The 23538-nt window shown below is 43.7% G+C and overlaps 1 protein-coding gene across 1 annotated transcript in view; it reads left to right on the top strand.

Moving 5' to 3' along the window:
• PTEN (phosphatase and tensin homolog) overlaps positions 1-21864 on the top strand; it is a 308757-nt gene extending 286893 nt beyond the window's left edge. The window contains exon 9 of the mRNA XM_030203074.1: positions 17586-21864. Within this exon, the coding sequence (XP_030058934.1) occupies positions 17586-17774 (189 nt within the window). The 3' untranslated portion in view covers positions 17775-21864. The remainder of the gene's footprint in view (positions 1-17585) is intronic.
• The last annotated feature ends 1674 nt before the right edge of the window (positions 21865-23538 follow it).

The following is a 23538-nucleotide window of genomic DNA, read 5'->3' as shown; positions in this document are numbered from 1 at the left end:
ACCAGTCTGCTCAGGCTCAACCCCAGTGCGCTTGTTCTCGTCATCAGTGTGCACCCAAGGCCCTTGCTTCTCCCCAGCAAAAGCTAGAGATAAGCTTTTGACTGACTCCAGCAGAGCATAACCGCGGTCAAAGAGTCTGTCCTGGACAACTTGCCGGTTGGGAGGAAGTTAGTTTTTTCACCAAAGGTGGTCTCTCATAACCTATGACCGGTGGGTTCTTCAAATAGTCTGACTCTGATACACCCTCAGTTTGGTTTCGAAACCTCCAAATTGTCCACCAAGAGCCCATTCTTAGCACAAGCAGGTACTTGCAGAGGAACGCTTTGCTCTTTTGAAGGCCCATGCAGTCAAACCCGTTCCACAAGGGGAAGAAGGGCAGGGATATTCTATTCCAGTTACTTCCTTGTGCAGAAAAAGACAGGAGGGGTGCATCCCATCCTAGGCCTAAGGGCCTTCAACAAATTCTTAGTCCACAAAATGTTCAGGATGGTTTTCCTAGGCACCCTTCTTCCCATGATTCAGGAAAATGATTGGCTATGCTCTCTGGACTTGAAGGATGCATATATATACATACCAATACTTCCAGCCCACCGGAAGTATCTTAGGTTTCGGCTGGGAACACTTTCAGTATCGTGTGTTGCATTTTGGCTTTGTGATGGCTATCAGGGTCTTTACCAAGTGTCTAGCAGTAGTCGCAGCATTGCTACACAGACTGGGAGTTTATTCTCAATGATCAGCTGGTGAAGAGCACCTTGTTGGACGGTGCTCGGGAGTCCATGCAGATGACTATTCGGGTCCTGGAGCTACTAGGGTTCATTATAAACTACCCCAAGTCCCATCTCGATCCTGTTCAACAATTGGAGTTCATAGGAGCCCTGCTCGGCATGAGGATTGTTCGAGCCTACCTACCAGAGACACGTATGGACAATCTTGTTTTCCTACCGACCAAGGTTCGGGCATTGCAGCAGGCCACAGCTCTACAGATGTTGAGATTGCCAGGCCACATGGCTTCCACAGTGTACATTAAGTCCATGGCACGCCTACACATGAGATCAGCTCAGTGGATCCTGGCTTCTCAGTGGCATCAATCTAGACGATGTCATCCAAGTGTCCTCAAAGCTTGTACGCTCTCTTTGATGGTGGGCAATTCTGTCCAATTTGACCTTGGGTCTTCCATTCCAAATTCCTCAGCTGCAAAAAGTGCTGATGGACGGATGCATCTCTCCTGGGATGAGAAGGTCATGTAGATGGGCTTCACAGTCAAGGAGCCTTGTCCTTCCAAGGAAATGAATCTTCAGATCAATCTCCTGGAGCTTCGAGCAATCTGGATCAGCTGTCTCATCAAATTATTCTTAGTCAAACAATCAGGTTGCAATGTATTACACCAACAAGCAGAGGGCACCAGATCTCACCCTCTGTGTCAGGAAGTACCGGGTCTAGTATTGTGACCCTTTTCGTGGGTTGGAGAATTGATCACTTGTGTAAATCCTAGTGCTCTCATCGTGTCCAGAAAGGCAGCTGTGGTGGTATCTGGGGTTTTGATGTGTAGATTGAAGTCTCCCATGATTACCAGCATAGGGTAATTCAGGGTCACTTGAGTAATCAGGTCTAGGAGTTCTTGTACAGATAATGTGTTGTTATAAGGTGCTCTGTAAATCATGAGCAGCCAGATTGGCTTCTCCTCTTCAAGTTGGATTAAAAGAGATTCTGATCCATGTAGCTGGGGAATGGATATTCTGCGCAGTTTGTGTCCCGAATCAATACTGCTACCCCTCTTCCCTGTCTTCCTGGTCTTGGTTGATGTTGGATGTTGAAACCTGTTGGGCATAGTTCAGCAAGTGGTAAACCCCCACTTTCATCTGGCCAGGTCACTTATTCCTAGGATGTCAAGATGCTGTTCATTTATGGCATCATGGATCACCGAGGATTTCTTTGCAGCTGATCTGGCATTCACCAGTCCTATAGTTCCCAAGGGTGGTCTGGGGGTGCTGTGGGTAGCTTTGGTGTGACAATGAGGTGATCTTTTAAGTACTGTTATGTAGGTGTTTGACCTCTTGCACTTTTGCCTTCTCTTTGGTTTGTGGGGGTTATGGTTTCCTCTCCCACACACTACTGGGAGGCTTGCATGACACATTTTTGTGTCAGAAGCTAGTTAGGCAAAGTTTCACTGGGTGGCGCTGCAATCCACTCTTTGGAGTACACCCTGTAGATCAGCAGTCTTCCTAGTTGGCAATGCAGGGTTAAGGCTTTAATAGCTGAAAGAACAGACCTTTTAAAGCTGTAAATTCAGACCAGGCCTGTGAGATCAGTCTTCCATCAAATAGAGAAACAAATGGCTGCACTTAGCACTTCTGTGTGAAATTCTTGGAGACAGTGCTTAGGTTTCCTTTAGTTTTAAGGAATCTAAAAGATTCAGAGTTATAGAAGTAGATTATGTAGTTAAATTTTTTTAACTCATGGATTGCAGGTATGAACTTTAGAGTTTCTGGTTCTGATATCTATCCATGGATGGTCCAATTGATGCAGATTCCTGTAGGCTTTTTCTTTATTGTTCCAGAGGAAGGATAGATGTAAATAAGGATCCAACTCCAATCTCGGAGCATGAGGAGAGTTATTTTAGGGGAGATAAAATTTCCTTTCTCCAGCCAAAAATAAATGGAAGAAGTTCCAAGTAAAATTGAGGACTGGTACCTCAACATAGACTGAGCAGATGTCTGTAAAAGTTTGGGTTATAAATAAGCAGAAAATGTAATTATTTAGTCTAAGTTTAAGAGCCTGATGTGAAGCCAGCCAGCCAGCCAGCCCCTGGTAAGATATGTTTTTAACAGTTTTTTTTTTTTAATTGACTGGTATCATTCATTGTCCTAACTTGTAATGGAAGTTTATTCCATGGACCTGGACCTACAGTTGAAAATGTTCTTTGTCTGGTCTCTTTGAAATGCTTTCGTCAAGGTTGGAATAGATACCTGCAGAGCTCGAAGCTCTACTACTACTATTTATCACTTCTATAGCGCTACAAGGCATACCCAGCGCTGTACACCAAACATGAAAAGACAGTCCCTGCTCAAAGAGCTTACAATCTAAATAGGACAAGCAAACAGACAGAACAACTAAGAGGTAAGGGAATTAAAGAGGAAGGGATAGAAGGGTACAGGGCAAGAGAATAGTGGTTAGGAGTCAAAAGTAGCGTTAAAGAGGTGGGCTTTTAGCCTGGATTTGAAAACGGCCAAAGACGGGGCTAGAAGCTCTATTTAGGACTTTAATTTTTTTTTTTTAACTGTACCCAACTATAAATCTGAATCCTGTTTCAGTGCTTTGGGTATTGAGTAATATTGTAAAATGAACTCTCTTCTACTTGGATTGCCAGTGAACTTCTTTAAAGATAGGACTAATATGCTGGAAGTGGGAGCCTTCTTTAAAGATAGGACTAATATGCTGGAAGTGGGAGCAGCCCAATACAAGTCGTGCTGCTATGTTTTGAATAATGGGCAGTATTGCTGTAATCTAACCTGTTAATGACCAAGCTTTGCACAGTAAAATCTTCAACAGGAATACAGCTCTTGAGTCTACTCAGCATTCTTAATTTAAAATATGACTCTGAACAACATTTCTGATATGTGGTTTGAAGGCCAACTGTACGTCTGAAGTCACCCCAAATTAGAAACCTGTTGTGCCAAACTAACATCGTCATCACACAATTTAACCATATCTGGAACGTATTCACCAAAAATATCTCCATCCAGCATTCAAAACTAACTTGACAATTAACCAATCCACGATAGTGATAAAAATAGGTTGTAATCGAATAACTGCATCATCAATTTGAGAAACAAGAAGAAAAACTGAATGTTGTCTTTCATATACTCTGTAATGAACATTCAGAGAATTCACCAGACAGCATAGCAGTAAAAGATGTTTTTTTTTTTTAAGGTGAAAATGAAGACCTTAGCGATACTCCCATGCCACATCCCTCTTTCTAGAGATGCAGTCACCAGCTCGTACCTCCTGTTTTCCCAAAATTAAGGAGAACCAACTAAGGGCAGATCCAAAAACACCATAACATCATTCACTGTGTCAAATGCAACTAGCAAATCGTAACATAAACAGAAAATAACAAGGTGAATGGTCCAGGCCCTGTTTTAAGATATCCATTGTTGATAATAGCGAGTATTCCATACTGTGAGCTCTACAGAATCCATACTGAAATGGATCTAAAATTTTTGCCTCTTCCAAATAACTCTCCAATTGTTTCATGACAATTGTCTCCATAATTCTAGCCATCATAAGTAAAGAAACTGGTCTGAAATTAAAACAATTGGGTCCAAAGATGCCTTTAATAATGACTATTTTATCCTGTTTGAAATGAAGGAAACAGAAGTGTGGCTCTAGTAACAATCACATCTTAGGTCTCCTCCAAAAACCCAGTAAGATCAAAATTTGAAGAACATTAACAGCTCAAGCTAACCCTTTTCTATCTGAGCCTGAACTTTCTTTACAGAACAGAGGTTTTCATCCCTGTCCTCGGAGCACACCCAGCCAGTCTGGGTTTTCAGGAAGACAGGGAGGAGATGCACATGGATGGAGGGGTGGGAGAGTGGAGAAATGCTGGGCATGAATGGAGTGGAGGGCAGGGAAGAGAGGGCAAATGTTGGATAGGGATGGAGGAAAGGAAAGACAGAGGAAGGAGATGCACACAGATGGAGGGGAAGGGAAGAGGAGAAATGCTGGACATGGATTGGAGGGGAGGGACGACAGGAGGAGATGCACTTGGATGGAGGAGAGAGAGGAGAAATTCTGGACATGGATGGAGGGGAGGGAAGACAGAGGAGGTAGATACACATGGATGGATGGAGGGAAGAAAGAGAAATGCTGGACATGGATGGAGGGGGAAGAGGAAAAATGCTAGACATGGATGGAAGAGAGAGAAAGGAGATGCATACTGATGGAGATGAGGGAAGAGAGGAGAAAAACTGCACATGGATGGAGAAAATAAGGAAAAGCTGGATCCACTCCATACCTCCTCCAGTCATGTCCACGGAGGACCCAGCTTTTACTTATTGATGTAGGGCATGAAATTTGTTTTTGTTACATTTGCACCCCGCGCTTTCCCACTCATGGCAGGCTCAATGCGGCTTACATGGGGCAGTGGAGGGTTAAGTGACTTGCCCAGAGTCACAAGGAGCTGCCTATGCCTGAAGTGGGAATTGAACTCAGTTCCTCAGTTCCCCAGGACCAAAGTCCACCACCCTAACCACTAGGCCACTCCTCCACAGAAATGACGAAGAAAGGAGGAATGTAAAGAAATAAATGGAAAGGAAGCCCTGGAAACGGAGTTAAGAGAACAGAGAGCAGCAGAATCAGAGACTGGGACCTAGGGGCATAGCCAGACCTCGACAGGAGGGGGGCCAGAGCCCAAGGTGGGGGGGGGGCACATTTTGGCCCACCGCCCCAGAGCCAATTTAGTGAGGCCCAGGCCCCCGTGGCCCCTAGCTACACCAATGCTGGGACCAACATGATCAGAAAAACAGTCACCAGGCAACAAAAGTAGAAAAAAATCATTTTATTTTCATTGTAATGTTTGGAATATGTCCAATTTGAGAATTTACATTTGCTATCTTATTTTGCAGTGTATAGCAATGTGTTTCTGTTTTTCTGGTATTGTGCTACATGCAGAGTCTAGCTTCTTAGGATTTCAGGTTAATTTTTGAAGTGTGTGAAGAGGGGCTATCTCTGTTCTGCATGTGTGACTACAGGGCCAAGTGTCTGAATAGGTTCTGAGATTTTGATAACATATTGTTTCAGATTTGGCAAGACTGTTCTTCTAATTCCTGGTCTGTATTTTAATTTGGTTTGTGTCATTTTGGGTATACTGGAGCTGTAACAGCTTACAGACATTTTTAATGAAAAAACCCCCACAAGTTATTTTTCTTTTCCTATACTGGTGTAATATTTTCAATGATGCCTGTTTATATGTGCCATGGCTGGTAAAAGGGATGTGGCTACTGTAGGGGCGGAGCCATTGTGATCCCGCCCCTGGATGGGTAGGGGGCATGGACTAATAGGTTGCAGGAGGGCGCCGGAAACCCTGGCACCGGCCCTGAGAAAGATAATAAAATATTCAACAAAGGCAAATTTTCATCATGAACAATTCCCAGAATACCCATAAAATCCTTTACATATCAGTATTTCAAGAGACAATAAATGAGTCTGAGGAAAATTCAAGAATCGCAAATTAATCTTTAATGATTTTCTACAGCTTCTAGTTTAAAATGAGTTAACATGCTAGCTTTAATCTCAGAAACCAAGGTATTCAGAAAACTAAGATTCCAAGACTTTATCTGCTTAGTCAAATCAATTCTGCTATCCAGTTCCTCAAATTTTTCAATAGACGCACTGGAAAAATCAGAAGCCCAGATGCATCAACCATACGTAAAAAAATTACAAACGTTAAAGTCCGAACTGAATTTTAAAAAACGAACAATGCTCAAAAAAAACAAGTTGCACAAGTTCGGTACGGATTTAAAAAGTACAATGTATCAATGATTCGTAATTCTGGTCGGTAATCGGCCCTTAAATCATGCGCAGAGCAGCCAAGCGTTAAGCTGGCTGCTCTGCGCATGCCACGAACCGTCAGAACATCAACAACAAAACCTCCACAAACACGTGGCTCCCCGCTGCATCACTGAAAAAATAAACATACCTTAAAAAAGGATCAGGAGGGGGCAAAGGCGCTCGTCAGAAGCGTCCTGTATGGACGGCCTTGCCCCCCCCCCCCCCCCACATCGCCGCTGTTTCCCGCTTCCGCCCTTCACTAAATTAAAAACTGAAATTAAAAAGCTAAACTTTAGCAGCGCGGGGCCCCCCTCCCTTCCTGTGTTGATTTTCTTCTTTTCCCAACACTGCTCCGCCTCCCGCCATCCTCCGCCCCTTGCTCTGCCCCCCCCCCCCCCCCCCCCCCCCCCCCCCCCCCCCCCGAGTTCGTCAGAACAGTCGTAAAGGCCTGAGCTGTCATCTCCCCACTGCCCCCGTACCAGAAAAATCAAAGCTGGCATGTTTAAACATGAAAAGTGAGAAAAAAAAATAAAAACGTTTCCTACGTCAGAGGAGGGCATGCACAGGAAGAAGGAGAGAGACATCGGTGGAGGCAGAAGGGAGCGACGATCCGTTGTTTCATCTCGTGCAGCGCCTTCACACAAAGGTGAGAGGCGCTGCACGGCCGGTAAGGTGGAGGGGGGGTCTTTTGGAGGGGGGGAATGGTGGCGACGAACTCGGGGGGGGGGGGGGCGGAGAATGGCGGGAAGCGGAGCAGTGTTGGGAAAAGAAGAAGATCAACACAGGAAGGGAGGGGGGCCCGGCGCTGCTAAAGTTTAACTTTTTATTTTCAGTTTTTAATTTAGTGAAGGGCGGAAGCGGGGAACAGTGGCGATCTGGGGGGGGGGCAAGGCCGTCCATACAGGACGCTTCTGACTAGCACCTTTGCCCCCTCCCGATCCTTTTTTAAGGTATGTTTATTTTTTTTAGTAATGCAGGCGAAAGCGGGGAGCCAGTGTTTGTGGTGTTTTTATTTTTTTTTCTCACTTTTCATGTTTAAACATGCCAGCTTTGATTTTTCTGGTACGGGGGCAGTGGGGAGATGACAGCTCAGGCCTTTACGACTGTTCTGACCACACGTTAAATATGTTGCGGAAAATGATTCGGTGTAATCGTCGGTATTGTTAGTGCATCTCGAATCACCCACATTACAATGGTAGTTACTCCGTTTTCGTTAGCTGCTTGCTTCGTTGGAAAAAGGCCTTTCCTTGTCAACAAGCAGATGAAGCCATTACGTATGGGTTATGTCCATCAACCAGCAGGGGAGATAGAGAGCACTCAAACTTGGCCAGCTAGCTCCACTGCCTCTTCAGTATTCTCTATCTCCCCTAGTAGGGTGGCTGCAGCTTGTTCGAGCTCCAGAAAAATCTGCCGGGAGGTGGTTCCTGGCTTGCCAGTTGTTAACCGGGGTGTTGGAGGCTATAGCAGCCTCACTTTAAAGGCACATAGGTTAGCCCTTTCCCTGCCTTACCCATACCTCTGTGGATGTGGACATATTGCCTTGCTTTCCCTGTCCTTACCCACCAACAGTGGATGCAGGCATATAGGTTCGCCCTTTCCCTGCCTTTCCCACTCATCTGAGCCTCCGGAGTCTTCAATACCTCTGCTTTCCTCACAGCTTAAACAAACAAACAAAAAAAAAAAGTCGCGTCGCGTTTTTAAACGCAGAGACACTGGAACAGAGGTTTTTGACCTGACTTTCAGCAGGATCGTAGTTGTACACTAGATCCTTTGAGGTAAGAGTGTTTTCCAACTCCTCCGGGGTGGGCCCGCGATCGGGGAGATTTTGGCGCGAAACCGCCATCTTGGATTTTACCGCCGTTTTTCGGCGATGGCTGCGGACAATGTAAAGCGCTGTTCCACTTGTGGCAAGCGCAAATCAGCAGCAGGGCTCTGTAAATCGTGCTGTACTGGCGTAGGAGCCGGCCCGAGCATGGCGAGCGATGTTTCTTCCCGCTCTGAGCTGGCAGCGGGCGCCATTTTGCTTACACCACATGGCGCGGCCTCCGTGGACATGGAGAGACCTGAGCCAGGTGGGGCACCTCGAGATGAGGTTATTTCAGGAGTGGCTAGCACCAGACAGGATTTGGGTGCCCAGGGTGAGATTTTCTCCCCGGATTTTGTGTTTTTGCTGCATAAAGCATACATGATAAGAGCCCTTCCTCAAGGGTCGCCTGAGGCTCCTCTGATTGCCCCCCCCCTCCCCCCCCCGATGGATTCTGGCCTGGGACTGCCCAGTGAGGCTTTTTTTTTCCCGGATGCTTGGCCTAAAGATAAGCGCAGAAGGGTTAATTCCCCTTCAGATTGTGGTGCACCTTTTTCCCCCCCGTGGTCGGGGTGTGAGGATTCGGAGAACTCTGACAGACGTTCTTGGTCTGAGGAACCAGAGTCAGGTGCGGATTTACCACAGGATCTGGATGATCCCTCCGCGGTGAGGATTTTCCACCGTGATGAGCTGCCAGCGCTTATTTCAGATACCCTGCAGGCCCTCTCGATTGAAGATCCTGACAGTGGCATGGCCTCCTCGGGTAATCCCAGGATGGCTAGTACCAAGAAAGCTGCTCGGGCCTTCCCTTTGCATGACTCCATCCTAGAGCTTGTTTCGGCTCAGTGGGCTGACCCCGAGGGACCTTTGAGAGTTTCCAGGGCTATGGGGCAGTTATACCCTCTGCGTGAGGGACATATGGCTCGTTTTCAAATGCCTACAGTGGATGCCCTAGTCACTGCGGTGACAAAGAGAACTACCCTCCCTGTTGAAGGAGGTGTTGCCCTGAAGGATGTTCAAGACCGTAGGCTGGAAACAGCATTGAAACGGTCCTTTGAAATTGCAGGTCTCACTGTTCGGGCGTCTACATGCAGCTGTTATGCTGTTAGAGCCTGCCTAGCTTGGCTGCAACAGGCAGTGGCTCAGCCCGGAGATGGAGCGGAGCCCTTCTTGGATGTGGCTCCGCGGATGGAGGTGGCCTTGTCCTTTCTGGCTGATGCCCTTTATGACCTTGTCAGAGCTTCGGCTAAACAAATGGCAGTAGCAGTGGCGGCTCGCCGTCGTCTGTGGCTACGACACTGGGCAGCGGACATGGCCTCTAAGCAAAGGTTGGTGAAGTTGCCTTTTCAAGGACTTCTCCTATTTGGTGAGGAGTTGGAGAAAATTGTGAAAGGCCTGGGTGATCCAAAACCCCAGCGCTTGCCCGAAGATAGGCAGAGGCCTTCCTCTAAGGGCCAGGCGGTCCACTCCTCGTACAGACCTCGCTTCCGTGAAGCTAGAAGGTACCGCCCGGGGCGTTCTGCTGGGTTCACTTCACGTGCCTGTGGTCAGCAGAGGAACTCCTTTCGCTCGGACAAGCGTTCCGCAGCCGGTGGCTCAAGACCAGGAGTTCAGGGGCGACCCTCTCAATGATGGTGCGCCGGCCCTCTCCTCGATGCCTGTCATCGAAGGACGGCTTTCCCTCTTTGTCGAGGAGTGGGCCAAGATTTCCTCAGATCAGTGGGTTCTGGACCTGATCAGAGATGGGTACAGAATAGAATTCAACGCCCCAGTAAGAGACGTGTTTGTGGAGTCCCGATGCGGTTCTGCCGTCAAACGGGCGGCGGTGGAGGAGACTTTACAAGGTCTGATTCAGTTAGGGGTAGTGACCCCGGTGCCTCCCGCCGAGCAAGGCTGCGGCTGATACTCCATCTAATTTGTGGTGCCGCGAAAAGGTGGGTCCTTTCGCCCTATTCTGGTCTTAAAAGAAGTGAACAAGTCCCTGAGAGTGCGGCATTTCCACATGGAATCCCTGCGCTCCGTCATTGCGGCGGTACAGCCAGGAGAGTTTCTCACGTCTCTAGACCTGAAAGAAGCTTACTTGCACATACCGATTTGGCCCCCGCACTAGAAGTTTCTGAGGTTTGCGGTGATGGGAAAACATTTCCAGTTCAGGGCCTTGCCTTTTGGCCTCGCCACAGCTCCCCGAACCTTTTCGAAGGTAATGGTGGTAGTAGCTGCTTTTCTCAGGCGAGAAGGTATCAGGGTTCACCCGTACCTAGACGACTGGCTCATCAGAGCAGACTCTGCAACAGAGAGCTTACAAGCTACAGCCAGAGTGGTCTCAGTACTGCAATCTCTAGGCTGGGTCGTCAATATGGCCAAAAGTCACCTATCCCCTTCACAATCTCTAGAGTTTTTGGGGGCCAGGTTCGACACAGTCTCGGGCTATGTGTTCCTACCCGAGCTAAGGCGGTGCAAGCTTCAGAATCAGGTCCGTCTGCTCCTGAAGATGCCCCGCCCGCGAGCTTGGGACATTGTCCAGCTGCTGGGATCGATGACTGCCACGATGGAAGTGGTACCCTGGGCGAGAGCGCACCTGAGACCTCTACAGTATTCCCTACTCCGGAGATGGTCTCCTATTTCTCAGGATTACCAATGCAGACTTACTTGGCTCCCTGCGGCCCGACTCAGCATGGAGTGGTGGCTCTCGGACAGCATGCTGCGGCGAGGAATGCCGCTGATGCTCCCCGTTTGGTGCCTGGTGGTAACAGATGCCAGCCTGAAGGGCTGGGGCGCACACTGCAAGGGGAAGCATGCCCAGGGTCTATGGACACCCGAGGAGTCGGAGTGGTCCATCAACCGCCTAAAGTTGAAAGCGGTGTTTCAGGCGCTTCTGGCCTTTCAAGTGACCCTGGAAGGATTGGCTGTCAGAGTGATGTCGGACAACACGACAACGGTGGCCTATATAAATCGACAAGGCGGAACAAGGTGCAGAGCACTAGCCGCGCAGGCCGAACTGATTTGCCACTGGGCCGAGCTGCATCTTCAGTGTCTGTCAGCAGCTCATATTGCAGGTCAGAGCAATGTGCAGGCCGATTATCTGAGCAGGCATCAGATCGATCCAGCAGAATGGAATCTGGCAGACGAAGTTTTCCTGCAGATCTGTGCCAAATGGGGCAAGCCCGTGATGGATCTAATGGCGACAAGTGCCAATACCAAAGTCCCGTGCTTCTTCAGCAGACGGAGAGATCCTCGCTCGGCGGGGTTGGATGCCTTGGCTCAACCCTGGCCTCCGGGTCTACTTTGTGTTTCCCCCATGGCCCTTGATAGGGTGCCTGCTCTTGCGGATTCGGCTGCACCCAGGAGAAGTGGTCCTCATCGCCCCGGATTGGCCAAGGAGACCTTGGTATGCAGACCTCCGACAGATGCTCCTGGAGGCTCCTCTGCCGTTACTTCTGGTACCGAACCTGTTGACTCAGGGACCGGTAGCCATGGAGGACGCCGGCCGCTTTGGTCTTACGGCATGGCTATTGAGAGGGCGCAATTGAGGGATAAAGGTTATTCCAATAAAGTTATTTCCACTCTCCTGCAAGCCCGCAAGTGGTCCACTTCCGTGGCTTATGCCAGGATTTGGTGCCTGTTTGAGTCTTGGTGTGCTTCCAGAGCCATTGCTCCAATGCGGGCTCCTGTCTCGCCGATTCTGGACTTTTTGCAGGAAGGTGTACAAAAAGGCTTGGCCTATAATTCCCTGCGGGTGCAGGTGGCAGCGTTGGCCTCCCTTCGTGGTAAGGTGGAAGGCGTGTCTTTGGCTGCTCACCCAGATGTGGCACGGTTTCTTAGAGGGGTGCTTCGGCTCCGATCTCCAGTGCGAGCACCCTGTCCAGCTTGGAACCTGGGGCTAGTTTTGAAAACCCTGCAGGCATCTCCTTTTGAGCCGCTTCGGCGAGCATCGGAGAAAGATTTGACACTGAAGGCCGTTTTTCTGGTGGCCATTACCTCGGCGAGACGGGTGTCAGAGCTCCAGGCGCTGTCCTGTAGAGACCCATTTCTGCAATTTTCAGAGTCCGAAGTCACGGTTCGGACCGTGGTTTCAGCCTTTCACCTAAACCAGCCTATTTTCTTGCCCTCTTTTTCAGAGGAAGAGTTTCCAGAATCTTTTGGGCAGCTGCACCTTTTGGATGTGCGCAGGACTCTGCTGCAGTATCTGCGAGTTACTAACTCTTTCAGGACTTCTGATCTGTTTGTTTTGCTATCCGGTTCTCGCAGAGGGTCTCCAGCGTCTAAAGCCACTATTGCCCGCTGGCTCAAAGAAACTATCTTTTCAGCTTATCTGCTGGCCGGCAGGGCTCCGCCTGTAGCCTTTAAGGCACATTCTACTAGAGCGATTTCTTCCTCTTGGGCTGAAACTGGAGCACTCTCTCTTCAAGAGATATGCAGTGCAGCAACATGGGCTTCTAAGCTCTCCTTTGCCCGACATTACAGGCTGGATGTGGCTGCCAGGAGGGATGCGCGTTTTGGTGCACAAGTGCTAGCGCGTGGTGTGGCTTGTTCCCACCCTATCTAGGGATTGCTTTGTTACATCCCATACGTAATGGCTTCATCTGCTTGATGACAAGGAAGGGAAAATTAGGTTCTTACCTTGGTAATTTTCTTTCCTTTAGTCGTAGCAGATGAAGCCACGAGCCCTCCCTGTATGATTGTCTGTATGCTGTGAATCTGTTTTTCAGGTTCTGTTCTAATTTCCTGAAGTTCCTTCCTTGGGAGAAAATTGGAAAACAATCTTCAGGATTCATGTTCAGTTTAAATTTAGGAGGATGTGTTCATTCCCTCTAGCATGTTTTTATTTGGAGGATGTGTTGATTCTCTCCAGGAGGCGCGTGTGTTCCCCTCCAGTTCTATAAATAGGAGGATGAGTTCATTCCCTCCAGTGTGTTGGGAGGATGTGTGATTCCCTCCAGGAGGCGCGTTTGTTCCCCTCCACTTATACAATAAGGAGGATGAGTTTATTCCCTCCAGGAGGATGTGCATTCCCTCCTTTATGAGTTCATGCCCTTGTGATGGGCAATCGTTCGCTGTGAGGAAAGCTCTTGTGATTCCCATTGCGGTTTGCCATACTGCTTTGGAAGCTGCAAATACTGAAGAGGCAGTGGAGCTAGCTGGCCAAGAGGGCACTGTGAAAGTTTGAGTGCTCTCTATCTCCCCTGCTGGTTGATGGACATAACCCATACGTAATGGCTTCATCTGCTATGACTAAAGGCAAGAAAATTACCAAGGTAAGAACCTAATTTTCCCTTAATGCAAGCAACGGTTGGGAATTTCCTTCGTTAAAGGGTTGTTAGAGGGTCGTTAAGGTTTAGTGCATCTAGCCCAGAGTTGTTGGCACTGAAGATCTAAGCATGCTCTTAGTCCTGAAAACCACTTTCCAGATATCCTTTAAGGAATCTTTCCCAGAGACATCCAGCAGTGACAAGGCATCTAATAAAGAACACAGTTTGAGCACTTTAGAATTGGGAGTACCTTAAGTAGAAAAGATAAATTTCCCAGAGACTCCCTGTGGTTTAGCAGCACCAAGGAGGTGGTGTCCTCTCCTCCATGGAAAACTGTTAGATGGAACAGGAAGTGGCAGAGCAGGCCTGCTCCCAGAGCTCAAAAGATGCTTTGGAATTGGGAGATTATCCAACTAACCCAATTCAGCTCTTTAAAGGTAGAGAAGCATTTGTCTAGTCGATCACTCCCTGAAATCTGTGCCATTAAGGAGGGTTTACTCTTATTTTTGTGTTTCCACATCTTGGATAAAGGAAATAATGTCCAGATATCTCCTCAAAGGCTCTAAAAGAGGGCCAGTCTTTACCACTTTGGGACATGTGCAGCTGCATGCCACACCCCAAATAGCACTTTTAAATAAAACTAGTCTGGTTCCACTAAATGATGCCAGCAGGGTGGCTTACAGTACATAAGAAATGCCACACTGGGAAAAGACCATCGAGCCCAGCATCCTGTCCACAACAGCGGCCAATCCAGGCCAAGGTCACCTGGCAAGCTTCCCAAACGTACAAACATTCTATACATGTTATTCCTGGAATTGTGGATTTTTCCCAAGTCCATTTAGTAGTGGTTTATGGACTTGTCCTTTAGGAAACCCTCTAACCCCTTTTTAAACTCTGCCAAGCTAACCGCCTTCACCACGTTCTCCGGCAACGAATTCCAGAGTTTAATTATGCGTTGGGTGAAGAAAGATTTTCTCCAACTTGTTTTAAATTTACTACACTGTAGTTTCATCGCATGCCCCCTAGTCCTAGTATTTTTGGAAAGCGTGAACAGACGCTTCACATCCACCTGTTCCACTTCACTCATTATTTTATATGCCTCTATCATGTCTCCCCTCAGCCGTCTCTTCTCCAGACTGAAAAGCCCTAGCCTCCTTAGTCTTTCTTCATAGGGAAGTCGTCGCATCCCCGCTATCATTTTAGTCGCCCTTCGCTGCACCTTTTCCAATTCTACTATATCTGGATGATCCTCCTCTTCTAAGGTAGATAGCTCTCTTTGGCACCAGGTACCAATTATTCCTTCTTCAGGATTTTTTTTCTCGTGAGGCAACACCTTTCATTCTTTGGACCTACTGGGAATACTATCTTGTGGTTCTTTGTGATTGTATCTCTTTATTGGGTAATCCAAACTCTTATAGATTGCATGGCATTAATTTTGTCTTACTAATCTCTGGCAAAAGAGAAATATTTATACTTTAGCTTTTTATTACACAACACTATATAATTTTATTTGAGAGCCACAATAGATGCCATTCACCACTAGCTTTTGGTTGTTGGTGGGGGTTGGTTTGTTTAGAAGTGGGCCTTTTTCTCTATGTGTGCATGTGTATTCATGGAAGTAACTACCTCCCATTTAACTCTGGTATACCATAGACCTCAGCGGTGCCAATCAGTGGATTAAGATGTTAAACCAGTAAGAATTATGCACCCATCTCATCTGTCCATGGTGGAAATACTTTACATTACAATTCTTACTTATTCCATTATTCATAGAATTCTATTGTAATGGAACTTCAAAATAATTATAAATACTCATTTCAGATGAATTCATTATCGGACTGTTGGGGGGGTTCGTAATCTGACATGGACTATGTTTTGCCATGGAGCTGTTTCAAGGAGCACCCCCTATTTTGAACAGCACCGGCATTTCTCAACCTCATATTCATACGGCTGTGGGAGGTAGTTACTTTAATGGATTATTGAGGACCTCCTGAAAGATTGTTGCATATATATATTGCATATTCCTGTGCCATTTAGTGTTCATTGCATTTTTCGTACTTTTTCATTTAAATACGCATCAATATATATCAGTAGTCAACTTGGTTAGATTTTTGCATTTTTTATACTGATGTGTACTTTTTTCATCGAGACATCACAATAAAGATATGTTTTCTTTAATCTTTCCATATCAGATCGCAAGAACAACCATTTCTTCAAAGAAGTTGCAGCACATTTTACTTCCTTTATAATTATTTTTGCTTTTACTTTGTTTTCAACAGTACAGCTCAAAATAATTGAAAACATGAAACGTTTGCTGACATATTAACTCATACTGGTTAATCTGTCAATCACGCACCAAAGCATGAGGCAATCTTTAAATGATGGCAGTGTCCCATGAACTGTTATTGCTTCTTTATGCTGACGGTGACAACAATCTACAGTTGTCTGACATGAGCTGTGTATGTTTTTATTAATATGCATCTGTTTACCTTTTAGGTTAAGGAATAAAGGATACAGCTAATTTTAGCCATTAATGTTATTGGAGTATACAGTTGTCTTTTTTTTTTTCTTTTTTTTTTTTTTAGGAGTGCAACCATTTCAAAACACTGCATTGATTTTGTTAATTTGTTACTTATAGCTTGATTTTTTTTTTTTATCCCACTGGCGCAGTTGCTATGAAATTTCTTCCAACTGTGGTCTTCCCCCTCCCCCCCCCCCCCCCCCCAAATCACTCTTAGGGGGTCTTTTACAAAGGTGTGCTAGAGTTTTTAATGAGCACTGACCGTGTAGACGCCCATAATATTCATATTCTACACGGTTAGCGCATGCTAATTTTTAGCGCTAGCTAAAATGCTAGCGTACCTTTGTAAAAGGGGCACTTAGATTCCATGAAGCAGTGTCTTGATAACAACCATTGGTCAATTTTATGTCAAGGTAGTATATAATCAATATTGTTTTTCAATTTTAATCATAAACATATGATGTCCATGAACAGAAAAAGTATAATTTATTTATGTACACATTTATAATAGATTTTCTGGAGTTTTTTATTTCTTACTCCGATGCAACTTTGTGTTGTCCATCAACAGAAAAAGTGTAATTTATTTATATACACATTTGTAATGTGATTTTCTGTTTTTTGTTTTATTTCTTACTCCGATGCAGCTTTAGAGCAAAACATGGCCATGTTAGATTTTATTCTGTGGTTCTATTTGTTTTCATGACAATAAAGTATTGTTTTCTCTATAGGTGCTGTTCTTTATTTTTAAGTGTATTTAAAAGAGAGCACATACCTCTGAAAAATGGGGTGGAATTTTTGTCTATATGAAGCCAAGATTTTGCTTTTAAAATGTAATTAATTTAGCAGTGCAGATTATTGGTTATTCACTTAGGGGCCCTTTTACTAAAGTTTAGTGCATGCTAATGGAATTAGGAATTAGCGCACAGTAAATGTTAAGAAGCACATTTTATGCCTATGGACTTCTTAGTATTTAGCGTGCACTATGCTTTAGTAAAAGGGACCCTTAGTGCCCATGTGTCTTGCCTTATGGCTAATCGCTCATCTAGGTTGATGGGTTCAGATTAGTCATAGAGGTGGTGCGTTGAGGTGCTTGGGACAGATTAATAGGTGGTGATAATCTCGTATTTAGGAAGGATCCCAACATTTTGGACCCTGTTTAGCGTGTGCTGTGTAGGCTCCCATAGGAATATTGGTGTGCATACAGCGCATGCTAATTTTTAGTGCATGCTAAAGAACACTAGCATGCCTTAGTAAACAGGGCCCTTTGTCAACAAGACGACATGGTTCATTGCAAACAGTTACTGGGTGGAGCGTGCAGGTATCAGAATGCTCTTAGAGAGGTTTTGGTTTGCTAAAAATAGAATGTATTCATATAATTGTGCATAGAAAATGCTTTTCATAGGCAAGAAAATTTCAGTGTAATTTTATTTATTTAATTTTTTGCCTTCTCTCTTCCCAGGTGAAGCTATTTTTCACAAAAACTGTAGAAGAAACACCAAACTCGGAGGCCAGCAGTTCAACCTCAGTAACACCGGACGTTAGTGACAATGAACCAGATGATCATTATAGATATTCTGACACCACTGACTCTGATCCAGAGAATGAACCTTTTGATGAAGATCAGCATACACAAATTACAAAAGTCTGATTTTTATTTTATCAAGGGATACCACAGAGAAAAGGCAAACTTGAATAAACTGAAAAAAGGAAGGACCTTTAAAATGGCAATAGTACATTGTGTCAGATTACCAATTATAGGAACAATTATCTTATCCTGACCAATCTTATTATGCCCCATACATCTACAGGGTTTTGACACTGTTGTCCAGTTGGAAAAAAAGGTTACGTAGCTGTTATGTATATACCTTTTCATGTCAAATGGACATTTAAATCTCAATTAGGAAGATAAAGATGGCACTTTCACATTTTATTCCAGTTTTATAAAAGTGGAGACAGATGTGTATTTGTAGGAATTTTTCCTTTTTTTTTTTTGTTCTGTCACCAGATGAAGTTGCTAAAGCGCTTCGTAATCATACAGGTTCACGTCCTGCCCCATTCACACTTGTGGCTACAGAAGAGAAGTTTGTAAAGGGTCTGCTGACATTTTAATGCATGTGTTTTGGATGGAAATGGAAAAAAATTACTCATTGGAATAGGTATTGAGCTGGAATAGGTTCCATCTCCAGCTACTTCCATGCACCTTTCTTTAGCATGCTACAGTAATTCAGTCCTGGACATTTGAGGAATCGGCTGCTGTCGCTGCTTCTTGTTTGTGCATTTTATTTTTTAAGCATAATGGTGCTAGAAAAGGCAGCTAGAGAGAGAGCGATTCTGTATGGGGTACAGGAATGAACCTTCCACACCACCTTTAAGAAACCTATAAATGAAGTCATAAATAAGAAACAAGCAACAATGACTTAACCATACAAATGTGGAGGCTATCATTCCAAAATCGAATGGAAACAATCGTTATGTTAAAAAAATCATCATTTTCAGTTTTTTCTCAGTTGTAATAGCTGCTCCATCTTCTGTGTAATCGAGGCCAGTGCTCAGTCAGATGTGTTTTGCATCTGTCAACACCTTACAGTTATTTTATATTAGTTTTCCAAACATATATCTGTTGTGAATGCTTCATGTGCTGCCTACAAGCTTCATTTGCTCATTTTAATATAAAATATTTTGTAATGGTGCACGGGAAATTTAAAATGGATAAAAACAGCAAGTGGGTTCCCTCCCCTCCCCCCTCCCAAAAAAAAACTTTACAATGCGTTTTCAGTCAAATAGCTGTCAACAGTTCTACCCTTTTGATCTTACACATTCTCTTACAATAAGTTTTGCAGTTTTGCACACCTGTTTTATTGTCATAACTGTTAGGGATTTTTACTTGAAGAATGTTTAGTACCTACCATGTTTTTTTTTTTAACATTATACGTGATAAAAAGTAAACAAGTGTTGAGATACGTATTCAACACTGCACAGATATAAAGACATGTACTTAGAAATATAAATTGTCCCAAGTATACTTTATCCTGTGTTTGCTATTAAAAGAATAGATTTCTAACTTGGCAGTGTTGTAGTATTTGTTCATAAAGTTGTGGACAGTTTCTTACAGGGGTCATACCCAAATGGCAGGAAGTGTAAACCTGGTACAGCTGCATTTATATAGCAAATGCAATCATGGTATTTAAGAACTTTGTTGCCCAGAAATTAACTTTTAATTGAAAATATACCGTGTTACCTTTTAATATTTTTGCCTAGGTGTCCCTAATGTATGCATTATTGTAGTATGCGGGGTAGTACCAAAGGCTATGCAAGCTGTGCGGGTGCACAAAGTGCAAGGGAAATGGGGCTACCAAAATTGCTCCTTATCCATTGTTTCTTCTTTTTGGCCGTGGAGTGATGGTAGTAGGGACGGGGATGTTTCTCACAGAGCATGATTCCGGCTTGGTACGCTGCTGGTAGTATGAAAAGCCATAACTTGCATCTTGGTGCTGTCATTTTTTAATGTCCTGACCTATTAACTGAAACTGGAATCATTAGGGCCCACATGAACATTACTCAAATATATAACAGGACATTTATACTGTCTCATGTATTGAACAGTATGTCTAAAGTACTCATGGCAAATGTCACTAATTTTAAAGTGATCAAAAACATGTACTGTATCATCTTAACATTATTTAAGGCATTTTATCTCACAAAAATCTGATGAGCTCTTGTGAGCTACTATGTTCACAGGCATTACAAATTGCATCACTGAGTTTGAATCCTAGTGGTCTGTATTGTCATGTCAGGGATCTCCCACCTAGAATGAACCCGTAGAAGACTACAGAGTGAGATATCTAATTTGTGTATTGAAAACCTCACCTCCCAAGAATGCAGGAGAACAACTTAAAAGAATTTATAAGTATTGTTTCTGTTTGGTACATATTGAGTACTACTTGCCATGCGCAGAGAGAGTTCAACTTTTAAGAGTAGCATCTTTGCTTTTTATATTTGTTTAGTCATTCACACTATTACTCTTATAAAAGTTCTTACAGGATCTATTTTTGTTTCTTCCTTTTCTCCCTAGCTATCTTTCTTACTCTTCTTCCCCAAACAGAAGTGGCCCAGGAGCTGAGGCTCACCTTCAATAATGCTGGTTAGTCAGCAGAGGGTTACCACAGAAGAAGCAGCCATTCCCCCCCCCCCCCCCCCCCCCCCCATCCCCAGAACCTTCAATGTGCTAGTGCTTGTCATAGGGGATCTAAATCTGGACCCCCACCTACAGCTCTATATCACTACAATCTGAGCCATATGGCCACCCTAGAATCTCTCTTTATTTTCAGGTCTGTTTTAAGTTTGTATGTGCAGAATGCTGATTCAGCAGTCGGGATATGACCATATTTGTGAAACTGACCAGCAGCAGGACTTTTAAAATATAGCACTTTTCCCTCTTTTTCTCAAATTTTTGTTTTCCATATTCTGATGTATTTTAAGCAATGTGAAAGTGTTTTTTTTTTAAACTTAATTATGCATACTTTTTAAAGCTTCAATATTGGCACTGTTTTAAGTCCCATTTTGGGGTATATGGTGTATTAAAACTTGGTGAGATTAGGTTTCAAATAATGCTTGTAATGGATTTTTGCACTGTTTTGTTTTTTTTTTCCTTGGAATGTGAAGGTCCAAATGAGGGCTCGATTTGGATATCGATAAGCCTGGCTTACATTTTATGGTCTAGTCATTGGAAGTGGGGGGAGGGGGAAAAGGAGATATATATTCCTATATTTCATTTACCATACCCATTTGATCTTGGCGAAAATTGCTATGACTGAAGAGTTTTCAAATCCTTACTGAAACTTTTATTTATGACAGTATTCATAATTAGCTTGAAATGCATTTTGTAGATAATCTAAGTTTCTGGACTGTATGCTTGCTTATACCTTTGGATGTGCAGCAGCTTACATGTCAGTACTCAAGGGCATCATTTTTAAAAGAGCTTACTGTGAGCTTTGTAGTATGTTTGTACCATCCCTTGTCATCTGTACCCCACTTGAAATATTGTTGCCACAGTTATAAAAGGGTGATTGTGTACAAAGCATCAACATTCTTTGCTGTGGTGCAAATTGTAAACATAAGTGAAGTTCACAGACAGCATCAAATGTTTAAGCTTTAAAACTAGGGTTACAGTGTGCAAGTTCCATGTTGATTTTCTCTAGAAAATTTGTGCAATATGTTTTAACGATGCCTGTGGTTGCCACAAAGTGCCTCGTTTACCTTAAATACTGTTAAATAAAATTGTCATGCATGCAGATGAAAGGGGTGGAACTGTGCACTAAAAAGGGGCTTTAACTGCAGTGTGGCACGCATGCCTTTCACTCAGTTCAAATTCTAAATCTTTTCATATATATATATATATATATATATATATATATATATATATATATATATATATATATGTGTGTGTGTGTGTGTGTGTGTATTATATATATTTACACACACATATACACACTAAAGTATTTGAGTCTGTCAGACAGCCTTACTTTAATTCAGCCTCTTCAGATACTATTGTCCTGTGCAGCAGTGGCTCTGTGTGTAATGCTATGCACTGAGAATACACAAAATTCAACAAAATAATGTGTATAGGATAATGCCTCATACAGATCAGATGTCCATTTGTTATTGTATGTGTTTAACAACCCTTTATCTCTTAGTGTTATAAGCTCCACTTAAAACTGATTAAAGTCTCATTCTTGTCATTGTGTGGGTGTTTTATTACCGACTGGGATGAATAATTCAGACCTTATCGAGAGTAAATAAAATACCTAGAGTTTGGTTTCAAGAACTGCATTTCGGAGTTCTCATATGTAATCCTTAATCCAGTTCCTAAATGCTATCAAGTATACAGTGCAACTTTTTATTTTATAAAATAACATTGGTGATTCCATTGTATAAAATTAGACATAACCAAAACATACTGTAGTCACCTATTTTGCAGAAGGAAGCTTAAATATGTACATTATATCCCTTCTGTATTCCTTAATGATGTAACAGTGTTTCTCCCCAAAGAGAAAGTAAATTATAAGGGAACCATATTTCTCCATCAACAAACAGGTTGAAATTAGGCACATAAATGGGTGATGCCATCTGATAGTAATGCCAAGGGCTCTTTCAAAACAAAACCTTTTTTTTTTTTTTTTGAGAATGCATGCATCTTCCCACATGTCTGCTTTTCCATCAGTCCTTTCCATTTGTTTTTGTCCTTAATAGGACCAGATGTGTTCAACCTCTCCCATACCCTTTGCTGATATTTTGTTTTCTCTCGAGTTTATTTTTACACATTTTTTCCATCCATTCTTTGCATATTAAAGTGTGACATTACAGAGATTTTCCTCATGTTTGCAGACTTCAGATTTTGTCCTTGCAGGCATAAAATGACAGCCTCAGACACTCCTGAAAGTTATTACCACTACTTAGGCCTTGACTATGAGGTTCCTAGTAGTCCATATCATGGAAAGATATTACCACAAGTCGGAAAATGTACCATATACAAGATTCACGACCTTCCCACCACATCACTATCACCCTTAATAAAAAGGCACTGTGCAGAGGCAGGTTAAGAGCTTTACCAGCAGTTCATTGTCAAAAGGACAGAAACACCATACAATGGAAAAGCTTTCTCCATTGAAAAGGTAATAGTAGCCCAATACAACATCCCATTGATTTAACCTCTGCCTTCAGCTTGTACAATAATGCCTCATTCACTCATCACTGACTTTGCTTGATCACATCCAGCCAGTGTTTCTAGTTGGATGTCTTCCAAATTTATTTCTGATACCCATGGAGTGAATAAAGCTGTTCAGGCATCTCTTAAAGATATTTAAAATAAAAACAAAAAAGAAGCTAATACAGTTTACCCTGGGCCTTCCACATTCAAACTCTTGGGCATCAAATTAAAAATCCACCTTCTGTGCTGAAAATCCTTTGTCTACCAGGAATGAAGTGATCTATTTCACAAGTTCCCTGAGAGAACCTATGTCTTCACAGTGTTTTAAATAGCACATCATGGTCTACCAGATCAAAGGTATTTGTCATATCTAATAACACTAGACATTCTTACCACTCTTCATTCCAGAATCTTATCTAATACCATCACCATAACTGTATCCTGAGATGAACCCTGTCTGACATGTATCTAGTCATCCCTTATCTTCTAACCAAAAACTTAGCTGATTGCTTTCTTCACAATCTTGGCCAATTATGGGATATTGGACACAAGGTGATACCTATCACTTACACTGCCATCTAAAGTATGACTCTTCACACTAGGAGTTGACCACTGATTGTTTCAGCATTGTGAGGAGGTAACCCTTTTTAAAATTACTAGCCTCAAAAATCAGTTTAAAACCCTGTCTGGAATAACATGACTGGGC

The sequence above is a fragment of the Microcaecilia unicolor genome, chromosome 5, assembly GCF_901765095.1.
Source record: "Microcaecilia unicolor chromosome 5, aMicUni1.1, whole genome shotgun sequence".
In the NCBI taxonomy this organism is placed as follows: domain Eukaryota; kingdom Metazoa; phylum Chordata; class Amphibia; order Gymnophiona; family Siphonopidae; genus Microcaecilia; species Microcaecilia unicolor.
The sequence above is the reverse complement of the archived record's forward strand: the minus strand, read 5'-3'. Positions and strand labels throughout refer to the sequence as shown.